The sequence below is a fragment of the Theobroma cacao genome, chromosome 1 (genome assembly GCF_000208745.1).
Source record: "Theobroma cacao cultivar B97-61/B2 chromosome 1, Criollo_cocoa_genome_V2, whole genome shotgun sequence".
NCBI classification, from domain to species: Eukaryota; Viridiplantae; Streptophyta; class Magnoliopsida; order Malvales; family Malvaceae; genus Theobroma; species Theobroma cacao.
In genome coordinates, this window is record NC_030850.1 from 13,802,528 (window position 1) to 13,817,707 (window position 15,180).

The following is a 15,180-nucleotide window of genomic DNA, read 5'->3' on the forward strand; positions in this document are numbered from 1 at the left end:
TTTTAGAAAAAATGAAAAGTCAGAGCAATAGAACTCATGTCTGCATTCTTTCTAATTTAACCAATATCATTTTTGGCCACGAGCCAACATTGCATGGCGTTTCACTCTTGCTAATTGTCACAACAGGTAAGCAGAATCTATCTTGGTGCTTTGCAAATGGTTTTCTCATTTTCGCCAAAGAAAGTGCTACAGCACTACTATCTACATTCCCCCCCCCCCCCCCCCTTCCTTCCCCTAAAAGAGCAGAATGAAGAAGATTATGCTTTGATTTGGTTTCGAGAAATACTCTACTATACTAGATCATGTGTGTAAATGACAGGGAATTCCTTTTTCAATTCAGAGGATGGTTGGTTTCTTGGGTACATGTGATCTCTTCTTTACTGTGTATTGATATGAATTAGTAGATTATTCAGGACAAAAGGCTTCTGTGAATGACGAAAGACTTATATGACAATGTAATATTATCATTATTGTTTTGTTTCTAAATCATGTCACCTATTCTGAATAGTTGAAAGCAGCAAGACTTATCTGCTTCGTTAACTTTCATTTGTGATAAAAAACTTACAGTACTTGAAGAATATGCATGCATGGAATTGCCTGCAAAAGGATTTTTTTTTTAATGGAAATCACGGAATGCACACATTGAATCTCACTCAATCTTCCACGCATGAAGAAACAGACTGAATTCGGATGTCATGGTGGGGCTGTGTGTAGAATAATACCTGGTTCCGGTGCTGGTATCACTGTCTCCTCCATGGCCACTGCCCTCTCTGTCACTTTCTGCTTCAGCTGCGATGGGCTTGAATATAAACAAGCCATGGCCTGTTCCAGCACTGGTAAACAACCAGTCATGCACATCCCAGAGCACTTGCACCGGCTGCTTATCTACCAAAACAGTCTGGTTACCCCTGAATTTCCACTGCAAATTCCTAATGTGAATCAACACAACCCCATCCATGCTTATCCACATTTCAGGATCTTTAAATCCATTTGTTGAACTCTCCACAACGATGTCGTGTTCTTTTCTTCTTTCATCGAATTTAGCTCTGGTTGCAAAACTCTTCTTGGCAAACACGTTTTCCTGCTTGTAAAATAGGAGAGGTTCAACCAAGGCTGGTCTTGATTTCGTTCTCTTGTATGCCTTTTTCTTGTAATCTCCCAGCAATAACACCACCTCTTCATCAGCAACTAGAGCGACGTAATATTCTGCTGCTGGTTCAGGGCCAGTGGTAAATTTTGCCGATCGCAGATCCCAGTAGACATCTACTTGCTTCCCTTCAACCTCAAAGGATTTGTACCCTTTTTTGCTCCAGAAATGCCAAGGCTTAAGGTCAATCTTGCAAGTGTATTGAGCATCTCCTTCCATACTATTCACCATAATGCTGAGAGCATGATTCATAAGATTCTTGCACCACATAATCGTAACGTTACGCCAATAGCCTAGTATATTGGTTTGGTACACCAACGTGACGGCGCTCTGAGCATTTTTACTGTTTGTGTGAGGATGAGGTTCTTCCGTTATTCTCTCTGCATAAAATGCTGAACTTCCAACTGACTGAGCTCTCATGGGGAAATGGAATGCCATTAATTCTGATGCAATTCTATGTTTACCTTTCTTTTTGCATGGGAATGGGATATGATCCAATCTCTGATTCTCAAGACGTGGCAGAGAAAGGCAACGCAGTTCTACTGCTTCTGATCTTAAATGGTTTGCCTGGACTCATCATACACCCTTTAAAAGAAAAACACTCACGTTACCTTGGCTTGGAAAGTTTCAGGAGATTAGAGCAACCTTAGATCCTTGCCGATGATTGATGGGATGCATAAAGCTGATGCCAGAGAATTGCAGTTGAAACTGAGCATGCAATATTGGAGAATGGTCTGAATGTTGTTTGCCAGAAGCTGTGATCTCAGGGAAAGAGACAGAATGAGGAAGAGGCAGGAAAGTTGGCCTCTCTCCATGGATGAAAAATCTCCATCTAGAGGTTGTAAGCATCAAAGGTGTCCGAAATAAGGGGGTGAAGAGAATGTCCTCAAACCTATTTGCTATTTACAGTCAGTCAGTTTGCCTACTCAACAACACAACAAATTTTTAATGGTGACTTTGTCCATTGTATCTTAACCGTAATTTAAAAATCTATAATCTCCATGAAGCGGATACTAGCTCATATACATCTCACCAACACATATATAGACACAAAAATGGAAGCAAATAAAAGAAATGAGAAGGACAATTTCAGACATAAATGACCAATATGATGGTATGATAGCTTATGATCTCGTCACTGCAAACGGTTTTAAAAGGAGGAATGGTTCATTTTTCTTTCTTTATATAGTTTCAGATGAATTGAGCTTCCATTAATTGATGTTATTAATCGAATTTTTCACTCACCGTCGGTATAAATGCCATTTGAAAATCATCTGTTCCATCCAGGCACTCCAAAGTCCAATCAGATTCTCTGAATTGTGAGAATATGACAGCAATTTGGCCCACTAGGCTCTGACTCTCTGATCCTTGCGTGCCATATGGGCAAACAACAATGTTTCATCCCTGTCTTTTCTGGATCCTTATCTATTATCAGGCCAAGGCAGGCAGTACACCCAAATGTTATAATAACTTCCAACTGTAATTAAGTAAACAAAATGAAAATGAGATGGTTGTGATCTGCAGGTGCTTAAGCACCTCCAGCAATCGTAGCAGAAAACAGCGGCAGAACAGAGGAAATTACACATAAAGACTTGGGTTAACCTCTGATTGAATCCTCACAGGTGTGCGGAAATTAAATTTGCTTTGAAGACAAAAACCGACTTTATAGTTTTAGGTCCAGGTTGGGTGCTTTGTTTTCTACGGAGAAGGCTCACACCCTTAAGACAAGATTCTTCTGTGTAGCCAGTAAAATAACAAAATAGGAGAGAAGCATAATCCCTATGTTGGCATTCTCAGTGCTACAGTTCTCTCAAGTCCAAAGATGGTATTCTCCCTAGTATAAGATAACAGTGAGTCTGATTTTGACTTTAGCAGGTCCTTTATACAAGTCATGTTCAACATTTACAGAAAATGTGTAATTCGGAACTAATTCTTACAAACTGTCTCATACGTAAAGATTATAGCCAAATTCTACAAAACTCGTAACTGTACAAGGGCCATTTATACTACATCCTCATTTTCATTTGTTCTATCCCGTTCTGCATTATTTTCATATCTATCTTTTCTATCCCCCCTTCCAGATGATATCTTGCCACTATATCTGGCTTTTAGGATTCCTCCGATATGATTGGCAGAAGCACCAGCCTGAATGGCCTCTATATATAACAACTTCACCAAATTCCTAATGCAACGGTGAAAGGTTGGGATCCAGGACATTGAAGCTACAATTCCCTGCAACCTGTCATAAAATGAGTATGGCATGATGAGTTCTAAGTTTAATCAATTAGTGGAGTAGATTAGAAAACTTTCGCCAGGTAATGGCTCCAAGTAGCATGCTAGCTAATGATTCATAATGCACAATCAGATGGCAGTACAGGGGTCAGGCGATGAATTCAAAGAGTTGTGTAATTTTTGAATATAGCTTTTATACCTTCTAATCATGGCTTGCAGCTGTGCTTTCCTGACACCATCACAGGAAGGATAACCAAAATCATTCCAGTCCTCAGGTTTTTCATTTTTGCACCCCATAACCAGCTTCCTCAGGCAAGTTTCTTCACTTTCATCTAATTGGAGTTTATTCAATTGCTCTTTTATGATCAATAATGGTCCAATGAACCAATCAAACACCCTGTCCCTTGGCACATTACTCCTAGTCAATTCCACTCCATCACCTGAAAAATTCAATCACATAAGCATGATTGTAACCGTAACATCCTCCACAAAGCTAATGGCAAAAATGAGAGAAGAGGGACATACTAATCACTAAGCCAGTTGAGTCACATTTAGCTGATGCCAGAAGACACCGTAATAAGGACAAAGCAGGTAGTTTTATACCCAACTTTCTACAATTGCCCTTCACAATGCATTCCTCAATGTCCTTGATAGTTATGAGGCCATCATGGAGGAGTATCCTACCATTCACCTCACAGGATTTAAAAAGCCAGTCCCATACCTGTAAAATTGGTAGCATTATTGAGTGTTTATATGTTAGACAAAAATTTGAAATTATAGGTCAAAGAGTCCGGACCTGCATAGGTCTGTATTGTTGGATTGCCCACTTCAATGTTCTTGAGTTTTCTGAAATAAGTTTTTTGCTGGATGAACCTTCTCCTCTGTTCTTCAGTTCATTGTAATGATTGTTTTCAAGCTTTTCCATATCAGGGCTATTGCTCATGTTTCTACGATATCTGGGCCTGGCTGTCAAAAGTATGTCTCAGAATCAAAATCAAGGTGTATGTGTAAAACGAGCAGAATAAAATCCTGGGAGTGAATGAGGAATGTGTTTCTAACGCAAAAAACCTCAGTTTCGCTATCCATTTTGACATTTCAGCAAAATATGACTTATATAAATAGTATTTGCTGCTATTAAATGATGTACCTGGGCATGCAGGATCCTTCCCTCAAGTAGAGTAAATCATTTACATATTCATCAAATAGCGAAACCACAGAAATAATATAGGAAAATCCCATACACAGTGAATCTTCCTGGATTATCATAAATATAAGTTTAGATATAACATGAAGATAGTTGCAACAAAGACATGTACAGCTTGAAGTAATAGAGAAAGGAACTTTTTGCAGACCTGATGCACAACAACTCCACCATAAAGTCCCAGGAAGAAGCTTGCAATGATAGCTCCCACTACAGCTCCCACAACAGCCAAAGGCCATAAAAGGATTGCTAAACCAGCAAACGGAACACACACCGTCTCCAGGAATGGTCCTTCTCTGCCGATTAAATCCTCTAACAGCCTCTTCCATCCTTTGAACAGCATATATGGGCTTTTCCACAGAGTAACAGCTGTAATTAAAGGCACATCAACTAACATGCCAATCAACCCAACCAACAAAAAACCTGGCAATTTTGATAACCTTGCAAGGACAAAATGGAACAAAATCTGAAGAGTCTACTTATATTTATTTACTAGTATGCAGCAAAGATTAAAAAGGGCAATCTCTTACTTAACATCCATAGGCTTCTCATCCGAGGGCTTTTTTTCGCTTAGCTCATCCATGTAGGAGAAGTATGAGTGGAAGCAGAAATCTGCGAAGTCCTCCACCACTATGCAGCTTCCTTTAATAATGGACAAACAACCATCCTGGCATGCAATGAAGTTTTCCATTAGATTTTATTTATTTATTTTTAGCCAAACATGTGAATTGATCAAACCATAGAACATATCATACAAATGACAGACTGGACACAAAAATTTGCAAGCTAATCTAAAATTTTATTTAAAATACCAGGCTATTAATTATAGCCATGCACCAGATTAGTAGACTGAGCCAACATTTCATACACTGTGCAAAAGCTATAGTCAAATAGTGATATATGCTATAAGTGTTATAACTATAGGGATTTATTAAACCACGCAAACAACAATCACAAAATAAACTGTGTTAGAATATCGTTAGACATGCCAGTATAGCTAAATTATCAGACAATTGGTTCCAAGGATCATTCTTGCCTTTCAAGGAGGACATAATTGTCAGAGCAATGGAAGTTTTGTCCAATGAATTATAAAGAGATGGACAGTTTTTTCATTATTTAAACTGATTAGAGAACCCCATAGCCCACTCCAATTCCATCTAAGTGAACAAAGCTGCATTGACAAACAATATGTTTCTTTGCATTAGTATAAACTACAGAGGCATTATCTGTAAAGGTATTCTTCAGGCAAGAAAGGAAGGTATAGAACAAGTTCTAAAATAATATATATATATCAATTATCAATAAAAAAAAAAATTCCTCTTGACTTAGATAACATCAGCAAGAATATCAGTCAGATAGCTCCTTGTAAAAAAATCGAACAGAGATGAAGGAACTCACAGCAAAGCATTGGTAGCACTTGTCAGCTGCATTCTGCCCAACAGCCTCAAAAGTTGTGACAAGGGGAGCACAAAATCCATACCCTATTCCACCTAAAAGGCTTCCAACAACTGCTACGACTGGCCAGAGAACTACTGGTACAACCAATGATACCAAAACCACAATCTTGAGGACCAGGCCCAGCCTCTTTGTTCTAGAATTACAAGTTGGAAAAACAGAAATAAGGACACAACACCATATTCTCTACACCCCGAATTTAAAAGTGACTACAATTGCAAGTATAACAGTACAGGTAGCACAATTCAAATACAAGGGAAGCAAACCTTGCCACACAGAAGTAAGTCCATAGAGAATGTGCAGGCCAAAGCCCAATTACCACTGCTGAATTCCCAGTCACAATAATTCCCATCACAACAGGACAAATGATTGCAGCTGTGGACAGAATAAGAGATGCAACAAGTAAATAAACTACCCATTTGTGCTATAATAACTAATCTAATCATCCATTTCATTCATGTGACTCTATAATTTTCTTTCAACTACACAAGCATTAGCATATGACACTCAGCAATGTTCTCTAAAATCATGAAGTAACTTCACATGCATAGAAGGGAAAAAATTTAAACATGGGTAGTCTTTAATTTGTGAAGTAATACCAAAAGAATGAAATTTCAATCACGAATAATTATACGTTTTCTTTCTGATTCGAAACAAATTAAAATTGACACGAACAATAATATGTTGCCTTCATGAAATTTCTTTTTCACTAATTTTCTTTTCTGTAACTCATCTTGTAATTACCTTTGACGAGGCCAAGGAGAAAGAGCAAAGAAAAGAAGGGAAGAAATGAAACAAAGCTCCAGAGTTTTGCCAAGAACCCCACGGGAACCTCCATGGTTTTTCCAGTGAGGTCTGGCAGGATAATTCTGGAGATGCGTGAAGGGCAATAAAGGCAAAGTGGAATGTTTTTTCAACTGCCACAGACCTAGTGCAGGAGTTGCTCGGAATCGTGCCCCCTTTTTCGAACCAGATGACAACGTGAAGGGAGAAGTGTAAGAGACCAGGTGGCAAGAGAAGGTGGTCTGGGGGACACGTGGCCAGAGTAGGAGGTGTTAATGCAGTGAAACTCCCGGGAAAAGTGTGCGTGGAGATGCTGACACCTATCTCGGTGGTTTTCATCACGCTTTTTGGCGGGAACCAACCGACTTTAAGGTTATCTGACGTGGCAAAGTTAAGGGTGTTAATGCAATTCTACCTTCCCCCGGGTAAATCGTTCTTGTTGTCTGAGCTACATCCGTAGAATGTAAATATTTTATTTCTTTATTAAATGGTGAGTGTTTGGTAGAATTGAAACGTTAAGACTTTGATTAATTTGATGGATTGGATTGGACAGTACTAAAGATTGTTTCGGGTTTAAATTAGTAGTAAACTACTCGATGTTTGCTCTGAATAAGAATATTATTTTATTCATAGTATATTCTACAAGCATTTAATTTCCTACTAACCCTGCATTTAAAAATCTTTAGACAAACATTGACAATTAATTAAGTGCTCACTAAAATAATGCAACAACAGGGTACGTGTAATTTTTAGAAATGCTGATTCAGTGCTAATTGCTCTCACTGGGACGGTGGCTCGTATAAAAGTATAATGCTTAAAAAAGTTTTTAAATTATATAAAAAAACTTAAATAAATTTTTATTTTTTATTATATTTAATTAAATTTTTATATATTTTTTTTAGATCAAATAAACTTTTATGACTTGTTGGGATTTGTTAGAAATGTTAGTTCTATAATAATGAGAAAATATTCAAGAGGCGGTGAATTGAAGTTTTAAAATTTCTTTTCTTTAAATTAAATTTTCAATAGATGCAAGCTTGAAAATAAGTTTTTCAAATTTGTTTTCACTTTAATAAGTCAACAAGCAAATGAATGAGTAATCAAGTTGAAAAGAGGTTTTTGAAACTCTTCAAAGAAAAGTGCACAAATGTTTCAAAGTGAATCTAGAGTGATTTGAAGAATGAGTTGAGAATAAGCAAGTTTAAAAACAACTATTCGAATCTCTTCACGATAAGGTAAAATGCATAAGTATGAAAAATAAAGAGTAGAGAGCTATAAACAAATTTCTAAAACTTATTCAAAACAAAATGCATAAGTTAAACGAGAAGGCAGAAGAGAGATAAGATACAAAGAATTTATAAAGGTTCGGCCCTCTCCATAGGTGCTTACATCCTCATCCTTGACTTACAAAGGCGCTTGTAATCCACTAAGAAATTACATTTTAAAGGAACAAGTATAACCTTTACAAACCACTACCTTTAATGGATCCAACATAACCCTTGTGATAACTCTATTTCAATGAGTTATCTCATCATATTTCAGGTGCTAAAATGACCACAATTATCGAGGTTTAGTCTAACGTAGTTGTTTTAGTTGCTGTTCTTTAATTACGTATAAGCATGCCAATTTAATTTAACTTCAATCAATTTAGTCAATTATGGATTAAATTGTTTAATTTGAGTTGCTATTGAATTAGCCCTTGTTTTGAAGTTTTATGAATGAAAAAGGAATGAAGTATGCAAGGGTGCAGTGGTGCCAAAGTGTGCTGACCTTGCTACAGTCATCTGAGCATAACGTGAGTTGCTAATGACTGATAGTCGTGAGTTTTTGATCATTGAAGAGCTAAGTCCAAGACCTACAACTTTCGTCTTGATCACTTGGACTAGTTTGAATTAGAACAAGGTAAAAAATCACACGAGGAGCAATTGAATTGCAGTAGGGGAGAACACTGAAGCTAAAAGAACAGGAGAGAAAACATAAGCAACAACACTGCAATGCTAAGCCTCCAGCGCTGCCTCTATCAGGAACAACCCTCACCAAACAAAACATCCAACACTACAGTGCCAGGCCTCTAGCGCCGCAGTGCCGACACCACCAACAACTTCACCAAACAGAAGCTGTGGCGTCGCGACGCCATGTTGCCAACACTGTGGCACCCCCAAGCAAGGCAACACTGCCTTTGGCAGTGAGATTGGCCCTACAGTGCTAGACTTTCAGTGTTGCAACGCCAATTTAAATGTCAAAAGTTTAGAACCTTCGATTTTCCAAATCAGAAGGTATAAAAAGTGAGTTTCTTTTAGGGCAAAAGGAAGGAAAAAAAAAAGGAGGTAAGAACAACTTCAGAGGCAAAAAGGAGCTTTCCATAAGGAGAAAAGAGGAGGAAAAATCTTGAAGAGAAGCTGAAGCAGCAATAGCAAATAGAGTTTTCTCTCACTAGCTTATTTTTCTTTCATTAAATCTCCTTGTATAAATGCTTAGTTTTGCTAAAATTTTGTTGTGGGCTGTTGAAATGTTAAACTAAACTTTCTTTTTGAGGATTATGGTGGATATTAATGTATAGTTTGAATGCTTGATCAACTATTACTTGTTTTTATGGAATATTTAGTGTTTATTCAAATTTAGACTTATTTCCCATTTTATTGATTGATCACCAATAGGATGTGTATAGGCTTTTAGATAATACTTAACAAAGTTAGTCTAAAAAGACCATGGTTTGGGTAGCATTTGATCATTGCAATTAGGAATTAATTGGGTGATTTGTTAATATGGTAGACATATACCTATTAACCATATACAGTTAATTTATAGGACCTATATTTAAGGAACTTGGCTTAATTAATTAGTTATAGACATATAGAGAATTAAATTAAGTTAGGCCATTGTATGATAGCTCGACGAAGAATCGTACAGGCTTAAGGATCCTAGGCTTGCATTAATTTTTCATAAAAGTAGGTAATTAGTCAATCTTAAGTCCAAATGAGGCATTAATTGAAACCATAATCCTAGGTACTTCCCCACTGTTTTCCAACTCAATTTACTTGCAATTTTTTTTAGCTTAATTCACTAGTTTAGCCTTGTACTTTAAATTTTCATTTTCAATTAATTTTCATACTAGATTTCCTTGGATAAGATTAGATTGCTCAATTTTAATAATTAGCAAGAATTTAGATATAATTCCTTGTGGAGATTATAATTCACTCACTATTATATTACTTATTGACCATGTGCATTTGCATGATGTTTTGCTGATTTGATAAAAGTTTTAAAGTAAATTGTCTTAATAAATTAGCAAGCTAACACCTTGCCTTTTCAAGAATCAAACATAACCTCTTATCTTTACAAGGATTAGATGTAACCTTTACAATACTACTTTGTTAAGGCTTAGGCATAACTTATCTCTCTCTTATAAGATCAAAGCAAATGTGCCTCTAGAAGGTTAGTTTTGCTATGTAAGTACATGAAAGAAGAGTTTAAAGGAGTTAAAGATGATTACAAAAGATATGAGTGAAAGCACAAAGAATTTGAAGCACAAGGGTAGCTCACAAGCTTTTTGGAATAATATGAATAGCTTGCTCTAGCTTGGTTTTTCTTTCTTTTTCCTCTTATTCTTCTTCATTTCATTTGATTCTTGATCAAATGATCTTTCTTTCAACTTTCCTCTCTCCCAAAATGTGTTGGAGAAGTCCCTTTATACTTGGAAAAAGTTCGTAGCCGTTGGGGATGACTTGGTGAGAAAACTAGTCGATTTTTTTTTTGTCTTTTTTGTGTCTAACAACTACTTTTTCGAGCCAAGGAATCTACTTTTTTTTCTCAAGAAATCAATTCTTTTTTGGTCTAGAGCATTTTGTCTTGTAAGAATCGATTAGTGCATTCCCAAGAAGTTGATTCTTCTTGCCCTTAGGGTATTCTATTTTGTAAGAATCGATTAGTGCATTTTTGATAAGTCGATTCTTCTTGACTCTAGAGAATTCTGTTTTCTAGGAATCAATCTTTACATTTCCTGAGACATTAATTCTTTTTTTTCCAAAGTTTTTGAGAATCGATCTTTTGTTTCTCCAAAAATCAATTCTTCTTGCACTTTGGACGCCAAGTTCAAAAATTCAAATTTGCTTTTAACCACTCCATCTTAATTCAATTCTCTCATCTTTTCTTTTTCTCCAAGTTTTCAATTTTTGTCTTGCAACTTTTGAGAATCAATCACTTGATACTTGAGAAGTCGATTCTTGCTCCTTCAGTGGCTTTTGTATCTTCAAGAATCGATGTTTCCTTTTCCAGCAATTGACTTGTCTTGCTTGAACTTGATATTCAAAGTATTCAAAAGATTTTTCCTTTCACAAACAACAAGTTCAAAGATCATTTAAGTAAAAAAACACTAAAGCACTTCAAAAGCATTCAAGGATTATTTAAACAATAAATTTTGATCATTTTTGTCATTTCAAAACTCTAATCATTTTCAAGTTAACATGATTAATTGTACTTGGTAGCAAAACCCTGCTTGTCATTTTATATTATGTGGTGCTAACGTGACATACTGTCATGTTATAATGGATAGTGACGTGGTATTCTTAATATGGCATGGTGACATGATTATGTGACATTTTCATTCGCTACGTCACTACCACATCAGTGACACATAGGTATAAAGTAACAAATGACGTTTTGATCAACGATAATTAGTTGTAAATATTCATTTGACTTAAACTAAAAATACAAGGATTTGATTAAAAAAATAAACATTTATTTGAATTTTTAAATAATTTAAAATTTTTTAAAAGTATTTTACCTTGAATTAATTGTCTTTGATAAAATAATGAAAATAATAATATCAATTAATTTGGTGATGACAATAGTCCTCTATAGAAATGTGTGTGCATGAAGCATTCCAAATTTGACACACTCTTATTTGCTTGGCAAACTTTATATAGAGTCATTTATAAGTTGATTGCAACTTTTTATTCCCAATTATAGAAGTTTAGTCTTTGTTTTTTCTATACCAAAGGGATTCAGAATTGAAATTTTAATAAATTTTAAAGTAAAATATCTTGACCCCTCTAAGTTTTAGTTATAATTTCACATAAGTCTATTACTATTCGAAATGGACAGTCCTCCCAAACGTGCAAACGACTTTAACAGGCAAACGTGAAATGTCTAAAATACTTTTCTTTTTTCTCCACTATTTTCCTTTCTCTTAAACTTGCTGGTGACACTATCTTACACTAACCGGCCACCGTGCAAGTGGATCTAGCGTTCCTCAGCCAGATCTAATCACAAGAACACCAAATGGTGTCGAGAAATGCTAGATGTGGCACTCCCTAGCTAGATTTGGCCATGACCTAATGCTCCCTTACTTTCACCGATTCTCCCTGATGTCGTCAAATTTGGCTCTTGTGCTCCCTTACACTCACTAGTGCTCCTTGGCTCTGTTAGATTTGGCCTTCAAAGCACCGATCGATGCTTGTCATACTTAGACCTGTCAAAATGGGCCTGGCCCATTGGGTCGATCCATTTTTTATTAAATATAGGGTGGGTTGGGCTTAAAAAATTTAGGCCCATATTAAAATCGGCCCTAAATGGGCTAGCGCAGTTGCTTAGAGGTCTGACCCGGGTTAGGGCGAGCCAACCCGACGGGCCAAAAAAAAAAAACCTTATAGCCGAGCCGCTTAAGTGACTAAGTCCTTCTTGGTTCTTTTAACCGCCTGCCTAAGCCTAACACCCGAGTCCTGACTCTCTGCATCTGGCATCCGATCGACCATCGTCCCATTCGACCATCCGTCATCTTTCCTCCCATCAAGCATCCGGCATCTGACCATCGTCCATCAAAATCGGCGACGCATCTGGCATCTGCCATCTCGCCTTCTTGCCTGTTGCCTATTGGTTTCATTTCTCCCATCCGGCATCCGGCCATCACCCATCGGCATCAGCGGCGCATTGCCCAACAACCCAAGTGAGTCACTTCTCGATTCTCGCATTCTCGCATGTCGGATCGGTTTCATTTGAATCTTTTCTCCTATTCGGCATTCGGTCATCGCCCATCGGCATCGACGGTGCATTGCCCAAGTGAGTCACTTCTCGCCTCTCGATTTCTTTTCTCCCAACCGAATATTGAATTATAAAATACTTAGTAAGTAATGGTATGAGATATATTCTGCAGTTACCACTCTGGCAGATCTCTGCATCAGAAATTTTATGTAACAAGTTATTCAAGCACAACAACATAAAGTCATAAAAGTCTAGTTTTGATTAGATCGTGGTACCAAAAAGGCGTTTGAGATCATGTCCTTGGAAAAAAGAACTACTTGTCTAATGGTTTATCTTGTTTTCAAAACCAGCCTTTTTGTTTTTGCAAGTGCTATGGACTTTATTTTTTAAATAAAATGAAATCCAAATCTTCCAGTAGTATATTAAAATTTGAGTCTGAGTGAAATATAAGTGAAATATGTATAAGCAGTAAAAATTCATAATAATTAATAGATTGATAAGGAATCATATTTAACATTACTTGAATATATAGTAGTTTTCATTTTCAATGAATTTGTTTAGTATCATTATTGTTTCTTTTTTTCTTTTACCAGAAAATTAATGTTTGGCATCACAAATTTTTTGTTGGGTAAAATGACTTAATCTTAACTATAGAACACATAATTATTTGCACTATTTTCCCAATCTTCTTATTTATTAACTATAATTGTGGGCATTTAAATTAAACTTGTAATTTCATTTATAATTATCTCTTTTACAACAAAACTACATATAGAGGGAAAAAATGAAATGAATTCTCTATTTTATTGCTTGAAGTTGTTTGTAAATATTTTTTTAATCTGTAAATTTTATTGTCACAGAACAAGCTATAGGATTTATACAGTCTTCTTTGATTTTTGAGGGTGGAACCTTGGGGAAACTGGCCCTGGTATTTTGGTAAATTTTTTTGTATCTTGTTTGTTGGAAAATGTAGGATATGATCTTAAGTATCTGTATCTCCTTCATAGACTGAAACAGTAAATTTGAATGTGATTGTTTCTTGCATTTCTTTTTGCATACTATAAAAAGCACAATGAGATTTTAGTTTTAAATGGTTATCTCTTCTTGTAGTTCCTACAAATTATATTAGCTTTATAATTTTACTAGAGAATGGATAAAATTAAATCTACAAAATGAATATGATAGTTTATGTAAATTTTTAATAATTTTTATTCATGTTTATGTTATTTGAAGGTAACGGTGATGGATCAATCAGTTGAAAACTATATAAATGTGGATGATGACGTGAACATTTTGAATGATGATGAAATTCCTTCTCAATCTCATATATCTGAATCTGAACAATTGAATAAGAGGGCCAAAAAAGAAACTTAAAATGTCAAACCCTGCTTTGTAAAATAATTATAATGACATTCACATGCTCGATAGAATGTTGGTATATTTAGGAAGTTCGAGAAAATCGTTAAAAGACGATATTCCCCCTAATGGTACCATTAAGTCAATCAAGCCTCGAACTAGTTCAAATAGGAATTTGAAGGTGAAATTAAGAGCTTCACAGCCCAAGGATGACTCAAAATGGTAATTCAGAATTTGAGGATCAATTTGGAGTCAAACCAAAATTTTCACTATCTAGGGGCAAAATGATCATTTGCCACCTAGGGACAAAATGGAAATTTTTTAAAAAGATTTTTTTGGCCCCATTTGACTTATTGGAGTATGATTTGAGTATTAGAGTATGATTTGAGGTTTAGAAGTGAAAAATTTTAATTTTCGGTATAATTTGGAGTATAGGGGCGAAATGGTAATTTTGCCACCTCAAGGGCAAATCGATAAATTTTCACCCCCGACACTTGTCCAGCACATGGATTTTATCCAATATTATCATGGATAATTGAAGGAAATTTAAGTGGTGGAGAGAGATTGCTTAATTGTTAAGTTTAAAAAAATGGACCAATGGGATGGTGACATGTGTCAAGCTTATATCCATTTATTTTTTTAGCTTTAAAATCAGCAAAAATCAGCTTATTTTCTTCATTATGGCCGGCCAAAGCATGAAGTGAAGAAGAACAAAGACAGAACAAAACCTAGGTGGGAAAATTGAAGAAAAAGTGTGAGATTTCAAGGGATTAAGCTAATAAAGGTCAAATTTTGTGATTTTATCTTGTGATTTACACTACCCATGCTTTCTTTTTCATTTTTCATGCTTAGAACTCAAGTTTTCATGATGAACCCATGCTGGCCAAATTTGAGAGGAGAGGTTTTGAGCATTGATTTTGCTAGATTTCAAGTTAATTAAGTGTTTTTGGTTGTTTAGTAATGGAAAGTATGAAAATCTAGCAAGAAATCACTTTGTTCTTCACAAACCCACAAGAGGCTGAATTTT

General features: G+C 35.9%; 2 protein-coding genes across 3 annotated transcripts; both read right to left on the reverse strand.

Moving 5' to 3' along the window:
• Nucleotides 506-2,095, reverse strand: LOC18612521. The gene has a single exon (XM_007049367.2). It carries the CDS (start codon nt 1,583-1,585, stop codon nt 650-652), a length of 936 nt encoding a protein of 311 aa, XP_007049429.2. The 5' UTR covers nt 1,586-2,095; the 3' UTR covers nt 506-649.
• LOC18612522 (uncharacterized membrane protein At3g27390) lies at nt 2,988-6,999 on the reverse strand. Of its 2 annotated transcripts, XM_018113889.1 has the most exons (10): nt 6,780-6,999; nt 6,302-6,410; nt 5,979-6,171; nt 5,111-5,247; nt 4,732-5,020; nt 4,527-4,633; nt 4,176-4,341; nt 3,905-4,100; nt 3,579-3,819; nt 2,988-3,386 (listed from the first exon to the last, which is right to left on the reverse strand). In XM_018113889.1, exons 1-10 carry the CDS (start codon nt 6,871-6,873, stop codon nt 3,149-3,151), a joined length of 1,770 nt encoding a protein of 589 aa, XP_017969378.1. In that variant the 5' UTR covers nt 6,874-6,999; the 3' UTR covers nt 2,988-3,148. The 2 variants fall into 2 exon arrangements, with proteins under 2 accessions (XP_017969378.1, XP_017969379.1); XM_018113890.1 differs by lacking the exon at nt 4,527-4,633 and having other exon boundaries at nt 4,176-4,345; nt 4,732-4,949.

Coding starts and splice junctions, on each gene's coding strand:
- LOC18612521 (XM_007049367.2), bottom strand. CDS start 1,585: ATGGCATTCCATTTCCCCATGAGAGCTCAGTCAGTTGGAAGTTCAGCA.
- LOC18612522 (XM_018113889.1), bottom strand. CDS start 6,873: ATGGAGGTTCCCGTGGGGTTCTTGGCAAAACTCTGGAGCTTTGTTTCA. Junction 3,820..3,904: donor CTCAACTGGCTTAGTGATTA/GTATGTCCCTCT, acceptor TGAATTTTTCAG/GTGATGGAGTGGAATTGACT. Junction 3,387..3,578: donor CTGCAAGCCATGATTAGAAG/GTATAAAAGCTA, acceptor ATTTTATGACAG/GTTGCAGGGAATTGTAGCTT.